Source organism: Suricata suricatta, chromosome 2, assembly GCF_006229205.1.
Source record: "Suricata suricatta isolate VVHF042 chromosome 2, meerkat_22Aug2017_6uvM2_HiC, whole genome shotgun sequence".
In the NCBI taxonomy this organism is placed as follows: domain Eukaryota; kingdom Metazoa; phylum Chordata; class Mammalia; order Carnivora; family Herpestidae; genus Suricata; species Suricata suricatta.
In genome coordinates this window covers 145436816-145445216 of record NC_043701.1, presented here as the reverse complement: position 1 = coordinate 145445216, position 8401 = coordinate 145436816, and the positions used below count along the sequence as shown (strand labels likewise).

The window sequence follows — 8401 nt, the reverse complement described above, 5'->3', positions numbered from 1 at the left end:
CTCTCTCTCTCTCTCTCTCTCTCTCTCTCTCTCTCTCTCTCTCTCTCTCTCTCTCTCGCCTTAACATTTGTAAATTTTGTGTCACATTTAGTAACCCTAAGGCCTGTGTTCTGGTTATTTGTTACTATGTTTTACTCTCCCTTACCAAAGAGTATTCTTGCAAGTTAAATCTGTTTCTTTCTTTAAAAATGTCTTGGGGGCACCTGGGTGGCTCAGTCAGTTAAGCGGCCTACTTCAGCTTAGGTCATGATCTCACGGTTTGTGGGTTTGAGCCCCACATCAGGCTCTGTGCTGACAGCTCAGAGCCTGGAGCCTGCTTCTGATTCTGTGTCTCCCTCTCTCTCTGACCCTCCCCACTCACACTCTGTGTCTCTCTATCTCAGAAATAAATAAACGTTAAAAACCTTTATTAAAAATATAAAAATTAAAAAAAATGTCTTGTATATGTCATGACCCCTGACTCAAGGTGTCTTCCAGGAGGTATTTATTATGACAATTTCTATCTCTTTCATTGTGATTAGGAATTTTCTGTCAAATATCTTAGAAGGGGCAGTAGGGGTCAGAATTGGATGTTTGTGAAGTAACACTCTGACTTTTTGAACTTTTGATTAGGACCCTGATAAATGCAGGGATAGCACATTGAAAGATTAAATGACATACCCCTGCTGTTCTTCCTTCGTTGACCAACCAAAACCATGTTTTAGCTTAGTACTATGAAGGCAGTTAACAGTAATAGCATGTTTACTTCTGGCTAACATCCTCAAACATCTACACAACAAATTATATTTTATTCTATTTTAGTTTATTATTTTATATTCGTTTTTGAGAGAGAGAGAGAGTGTGTGTGTATGAGAGAGAGAGAGAGAGAGAGGAGGGGAGGGGAGGGGAGGGGAGGGGCAGAGAGAGAAGGATACACAGGATCTGAAGGCTGTCAGCACAACGTGATGTGGGGCTCGAATCCACAAATCGTGAGATCATGACCTGAGCTGAAGTTGGAATGTTTAACTGACTGAGCCATCCACATATCCCAGACAACAAATTATTTTGATTAGACATGAGGAACACCTTCCTAACCATATAGTCTGTGTTAATAGAAGAGGCTAGAGAAGGATGAGTTATAATACAGTTTTTCTTTAGGAGTTTTGTATGGTGTATATATAATACATGAGGAATCACCTGACAGAGTCCACTTCATTTCTCATTTACTTTTTTTAATTTACTTGGAATTAATGGACTTAGTGATTTAAAGAGAGTCTTCAGAAATACTAGGCTCACTTAAGGATTATATTTCCTTGTTATTTTGGGTAGCATCTTGAGAATCCTTGGGATGTAACTGATACCCTTAGGCTGCCAGCAGACATGTCAGTTAAATGACCTCATGTTAAAAAAAAAATATGATGTACTCTAATGCTTATGAAGTATTTAATATCATCTGTACAAGGTTATTTATTATGTATTAACACAAATAATATTCTCTACTTGCTCAGAGTTTACATGCTAAATAAAAAATATCTAAAATTCAGAAATGTAGCTTTAAAGGTTTTGCCTTGTTTAGGGAGGGATTGTGGTAGGTCTGTTTTGTTGAAGAGATTGGTAAAGTGGGGACAACTATTAGTAGTACAGATACAAGCTTCTCCACTGAGTATATAATTTTAATTTAGAAAAATTTCAATTACTGAGTTTTCTCAAAATTTAGCACTTTGTGATATTAGACATACTTGATGTATGATGAAGTAGTTAATACATTATAGCTTCTGTAATAGAAAGAAATTAATTTGGCAGCATTTAGGATAGACTTAAAACATTAAGGTCCAAGTAAATAGAAGTTCTTAGTGTAACTGATTTTGTTTAGCCTAATAGTCTACATTTTGTTTTCTCTTAAGAGCATTACAACATTGTGAAGGATTGATTCAGCAGTATAACCGCGCCGAGAACAGTATATGCTTACCTGACAGTAAGCCTCTGCCCCACCAGAATGTTACCAACCATGTGGGCAAAGCAGTAGAAGACTGCATGAGGGCCATCATTGGGGTATTGCTCAATTTAACTAATGACAATGGTAAGTTGTATTTTCTACATATATTCTCTTTGAAAGATTTTATGTTACATGTAAAAAGTGATTCCCCTTCTTTTCTTGATGTGTAGACATCATGTAACTCATGTATACATTTAACTACTTAGAGGGGTTTTGTTTAAGTTTATTTTTGAGAATGAGCATGAGTGGAAACAAGGGAGAGGCAGAGAGAGAGGGAGAGAGAATATCCCAAGTGGGCTCTGCTCTATCATTGTGGAGCCTCAAACTCCCAAACTGTAAGACCGTGACCTGGGCTGAAATCAAGAGTCCAGATGCTTTACTGAGCCATTCAGGCACCCCAGTATTTTTAGGGTCAGCCTGGTAGCTTCGTTTGGAAATACTATGGTCAAAAATATATATTAATAAAGAAATAGCTATGTATTCCTAACTTTTAGTATCAGTGTTTATGAATATTGGTTGGTGGTATCCTAGAGAAGAATCCACAACACTTTTCATATTCTTAACTCTTTCAGAGTGGGGCAGCACCAAAACAGGAGAACAGGATGGCTTGATTGGCACAGCAATGAACTGTGTGCTTCAGGTTCCAAAGTACCTACCTCAGGAGCAGAGATTCGATATCCGAGTGCTGGTGAGTTGTAGTGACTATTTCAGAAATCAGTATTTAATCTCTTAAAATGATAAAAACTTCACCCTAGTTTTAGGTTTAAGAACCAGCTGTTCTATATATTTTGGGTTCCAGTGGATTGCTTGTGAACATACCTCATATTGTACAAAAGAGCCAAAAAGGGCTCTGTGCAAAAATAAAAGTATTAAGTATAAAAAAAAATCTTAAAAAAAAAACCCACCTAAATAAAAGTGATTTTTGAAAAGCAGTGAAATCTTTGGGAAGATGGTTTTATGCACTGGTTTTTAACAATTTAGTGGATAGCAGACACAGATTAGGTTACTAGCTGCCAACACAAGTTAGGTATACTGTGTTAATTTGCTTTTAATTCTCACCTGTGGTAATATGCATGTTTTAATTTTTGTAGGGCTTAGGTCTACTGATAAATCTAGTGGAGTATAGTGCTCGGAATCGGCACTGTCTTGTCAACATGGAAACATCATGTTCTTTTGATTCTTCCCTCTGTAGTGGAGAAGGAGATGATAGTTTAAGGATAGCTGGACAAATTCATGCCGTTCAGGCTTTAGTGCAGGTAAGCAACAACTTCAAAACAAGCTAACACCTTCAGTTTGTTTCATTGTCCAACTTCATCATTTGTACCTTTCCTGCCTCTCTCCCTCCTCTCTTCTTTTGTGGGTGTGTATGTGTGTCTCACTCTCTCTAGCTCACCCTCTCCTGAGAGGTACACTGGATTAGAATGTATACCTTTCCTTACTTCACTGACAGTTTAACTCTAATAATCACTCCTTAGGCATTGTTAGTGAAAAGCAGAAACAAGGTGTATTTGTTCTGTCAATCAAAAGATAACAGATTAGGAATCAATTTCCAGCCCCAGTCCTATCCAGTTCAAGTCCTCTAGCATTTACTTCCTGGTATGATCTGTGTCTCGGATTTTTGTATTTCTAAATACTGGGCCATATCTTCCCCTTTTTCGGAAGGGGAGGGGTTGCAGACTTTTCAGAGTGTGTCTGTGGAGTAATTTCCTGGCTTAGGAATTGTGTCAGAATAAACATATTTAAAAATTAGTGTCCCTGTGGCATGTCTGGCTGGCTCAGTTGGAGGAGCATGTGGCTTTTGACCATGGAGTTGGGAGTTTAAACCCCACATTGTGTGTAGAGATTAAATTAGTAAGCTTAAAAAGAAAAAAAGAAAGAAAGAAAGATTGACGTCCTCAAGTCACCATATCACAGCCACCAGACACACGCCCTGTCCTCAATTTATGCTTCTCCCAAAACACTGCATGGCTTTGTTTCTTGAACTGTAGCACTCTAGTTTTTCTTTTCCAGTCTAATAGGTTCCTCACTACCATTTTCTTTCCTTAAAAGAGGGTTTGCACATGTTCAGAATTGATAATGAACTATCCTTTTCATTGCTTCCAAAACCCTTGGTATCCTGTTAATCCTTTTGGCCTTTTTGAAACTACCCTTTTTTTTTAAATTTTTATTTTTTTAGTGTTTATTTTATTTTTGAGAGACAGAGGGCAAGTGGGGGAGGGGCAGAGAGAGAGGGAGACATAGGATCTAAAGCAGGCTCCAGGCTCCGAGCAGCCAGCACAGAGCCCAGCGGAGAGCTTGAACTCACAAATTGTGAGTGCGTTTAACCAGCTGAGCCACCCAGGCACCCTGAAACTACTTTTTTAAAGAAGGTAATTCATAACAACTTGATCTTTTCCAGAGTCATATACTGTGATCCCATCATTCTCTTATCAAATGTTTTGATCTCAGTAGTTCCTTTATACTCTTAAAAATTATTGGGGACTTAAGAGAATTTTTTGTTTGGGGTGCCTGGGTGGCTTAGTCAGTTAAGGGTCAGACTTCAGCTCAGGTCATGATCTCCTGGTTCATGGTCAAGCCCTGCATTGGGCTCTGTGCTGACAGCTCGGAGCCTAGAGCCTTCTTCAGATTCTGTGTCTCCCTCTCTCTGCCCTTCCGCTGCTTGTGCTCTCTCTCTCTCAAAAATAAAAATAAACATTAAAAAACTTTATTTAAAAAAGAATTTTTTGTGTTTGCTCTATTGATAATTACTTTATTAATACTGAATTTGAAATCAAACAAAATTATAAAACACAGGTTCTTGTTCCCTTAGCCATCAGAGCAATAATAATCACATCGTATGTAGATTCTGGAAAACACTGTACAATCATGAGAGAATAAAAGAAGTCAGTTGACCTCTTACTGTTATTATGAGTGTGATTTTGACCTCACAGATTCTCTAAAGGGATTTTGAGGACCCCTAGAGATCTTTGAACCAATTTTAAGAAATAATGCTTTTATATAAAGCTCAAACTTTATTTTCTTAATGGTATTAAAGTTTCTATTCCATTCTTCCATATTCTCAGCAACTTTTTGAGATCTACTTGGCATTTGATTTTCAGGTAGTTGTTTTTAGTACCTTGGAGTTTTCCCCAAATTCTGTCAGTAAATGCTTTCTGGACATTCAGCACTGGACCAGCACAAGGAAAATAAAGTACATGAAAGCAGGGAAATCGGTGTATTCCCTTTTGACATAGAGTTTTCACTGTGTGGAAGTACACACTGGCAATTATACTTCCATTGTTAATAATGTTAGTTGAGATCGAGTTCTGAGTATTTTCTCTGAGACCTTTTGCTTTTTATTTTTACTGGGGCTTATTTTTTTAGATTTCTTTCAAAGAATCCATGTTGCTTTTCCCTAATATTATGTAGTTTTGTGTTTTTTTTTAATGTTAATGTAGTTTTATTTAGTGTCCTTTCTTAATTTATCCAGTCTGCTCAGGCTTAAAAAAAAATGTTTTTTTAAATCAAATTTGTATTTAAGGGCACATGTTGAGATTGGCATTCTTACAAACAGAATGCCTAATAACATTAGTAGATACAATTTAATTTATTTGATAAATCCCAACAGCATTTATACTTTCCTTTTTGCCTTCAGTTGGTTGTAGAACAAAGCGTTTTATTGTAACTTACCCTTTTTAACCAGACAGCATGCTTCTTAGGATTAGTAATTTGAAAGCAAATAGATCTTATATTTGGGTACATACATGTTGGTTGGTGTTCTTTTAATGATCTTCAAAAATAATTTTTATCAGCTGTTCCTTGAGCGAGAACGAGCAGCCCAGCTGGCAGAAAGTAAAACAGATGAGTTGATCAAAGATGCTCCCACCACTCAGCATGATAAGAGTGGAGAGTGGCAAGAAACAAGTGGAGAAATACAGTGGGTATCAACTGAAAAGACCGATGGTACAGAAGAGAAACAGAAGAAGGAGGAGGACGATGAAGAACTTGACCTCAATAAAGGTACATTTAAGTCATATATTCAAATTGAAAATGTTTCCCTCTAACAAATTTTTAATTCATGTCTTGTCATAATCTTGTTATGACTGTATGGCCTCTCTAGCTCAGAGCAGACAAGCTTTAATATTTTATTGCTCATAGGAATTCTTCTTTGCTGATTTCCTAGCAGTGAGGAAGGTACATGTGCAATGCAGGAAAGGTCTGCCTTTCCCGGCCTGGCCTTTTTTTACTCAGTGAAAAGAGAGTGGTTGAACAGTAGGACTCCTAAAGGTTTCTACAGGTTTGAGACTTTTTTTATGGGTCTCACTTTATAAACAGATCTATTATCATCAGAAATTACAGTAATAGTTCTCAAATGGTATATATACAGTAGCTTGCAAGCACTGTAAGGAACTGATGGGAGTCATTACATTTATTATCCACTGTGTTAGCAGCTGATACTGGGTTTACTGTTTATTACTGCAGAATAGCCATTTGTAACTTCATGTCACTCTGGTTGTGAAATTAAATAATATGGATAGCTTCACCAAGCTAGAAGCCCCAGCAAATCTTTTTTCTGAGCCTAGTCTTTTCTCTTATGGCCACTGTTTCACTAATGACATTAGTTATAATATTGTAATTGTTTTTAATTTACTGCATATTTTTCAGAGAGCATGAACAGGGGAGGGGCAGAGAGGGAGACACAGAATCTGAAGCAGGCTCCAGGCTCTTAGCTGTCAGCACAGAGCCTGACACGGAGCTCGAACCCACAAACTGTGATGGTGACCTGAGCCGAAGTTGGTTGCTTAACCGACTGAGCCACCCAGGCGCCCCAGCTGTTTCATTTTCTCAGTGTTCATATTTCCTTTCGCATAATATTTTTGGTTGCATAGCATTCTTTTTTAAATAATAGCTTTATTGGCATAAGTGTTAGCTTGTGAGGACCTGCTGTAATTGAGTACTGTGGACTGAGCAGCTTAAACAACAGAAGTTGATTCTGTTCCAGTTCTGGAGCCTTAAGTCCAAGATCAAGGTGTTAGGGTTGGTCTCAGAGCTGGTCACTCCTTGGATTGTAGATGGCCATCTTCTCCCTGTCTGTTTGTATGGTCTTTATTCTGTGCATCTTTGTTCTGATCTCCTCTTAAGAGGATAACAGACAGATGAAGACCCATTCCAGTGACCTCATTTAAACTAACTTTTTCTATAATTAAACACCCTATCCAAGTCCTATCCTGATGTACTGGGGGTTAGGAGTTCAGCATATTCAGGGGGTGGAGTAATAGTTCAGCCCATAATAAGATAAAATTCAGCCTTTTAAAGTAAACATTGGATAGGGCGCCTGGGTGGCTCAGTCAGTTAAGTGGCTGACTTCGGCTCAGGTCATGACCTCATGGTTTGTGAGTTTGAGCCCCGCATTAGACTCTGGGCTGACAGCTCAGAGCCTGGAGCCTGCTTTGGATTCTGTGTCTCCCTCTCTCTGACCCTCTCCTGCTCATGTTCTGTTTCTGTATCAATAATAAATAAAACATAAAAAAAAATTTAAAGTAAACATTGGAGTAATTTTCATATTCACGAGGTGCAATCATTACCACAGTCTAATTTCAAAACATTTCATCATCCCTGAAAGAAACCTTATACCCATTTAGCAGCCATCACCCTCTGTTCTCCCCTCCCAAGCCAGTGGCAACTATTCTGTCTCTGGATTTGCCTATTCTGGACATTTCCTGTAAATGGGAAATAATATGTAGCCCTTTGTGACTGGCTTCTTTCACCTAGCCCAGTGTTTTCAATGTTATTCATGTTGTACATGTTATCAGTACATAAGTTCCTTTTTGTGGCCAAATATTCCACCGTAGGTAGGTACCATACTTTGTTCATCTAGTCATCAATTGACGGGCATTCAGGCTGTGTCCACCTTTGGCTCTTTGAATAATGCTGCCTTGACATGACATTCATGTACAAGTTTTAGTGTGAATGTATATTTTCATTTCTCTTGGGTATATACCTAAGAGTGGAAGGTGCTGGATTATTTAACTCAATGTTTAGCATTTTAAGGAACCATCAAAGTGTTTTCCAAAGTGAGTGCTTCATTTTACATTCCTGCCAGCTACATATAAGGATTCTAGTTTCTCCAAATCCTTACAAATAGTTTTGTCTTTTTCATTTTAGCCATCCTAGTGGGTGTGAAGGTATATGAGACTCGATTTGCAGTCCCTGTTCAGTAAATGGTGTCAAGCATGTTTTCACCTGCGTATTGCTCATTTACTTATCTATGTTGTCTTTTCACTTTCTTGATGGAGTTTTTTGAAATGCAAAAGTTTTGAGTTTGATGAAGTTCGGTCTATCTAATTTTGTCACTTGTGGATTTGGTGTGGTAGCTAAGAAGTCATTTCCTAACCCCAGGTCATAAAGATTTAGTCCTGTATTTTTGTTTAAGACTGTTATGGTTTT

At 37.9% G+C, this 8401-nt stretch overlaps 1 protein-coding gene across 3 annotated transcripts in view; it reads left to right on the top strand.

The window, feature by feature from the left end:
* The window catches only part of WAPL (WAPL cohesin release factor), an 85347-nt gene that overhangs the window by 69322 nt on the left and 7624 nt on the right, over positions 1 to 8401 (top strand). For all 3 annotated transcript variants that reach the window (XR_003905601.1, XM_029932054.1, XM_029932053.1), the window contains exons 13-16: positions 1884 to 2059; positions 2548 to 2663; positions 3067 to 3231; positions 5767 to 5974. Coding sequence is in view for 2 of the 3 variants with exons in the window: in XM_029932054.1 (XP_029787914.1) it covers positions 1884 to 2059; positions 2548 to 2663; positions 3067 to 3231; positions 5767 to 5974 (665 nt within the window). In the remaining variant the exon portion in view is untranslated. The remainder of the gene's footprint in view (positions 1 to 1883; positions 2060 to 2547; positions 2664 to 3066; positions 3232 to 5766; positions 5975 to 8401) is intronic.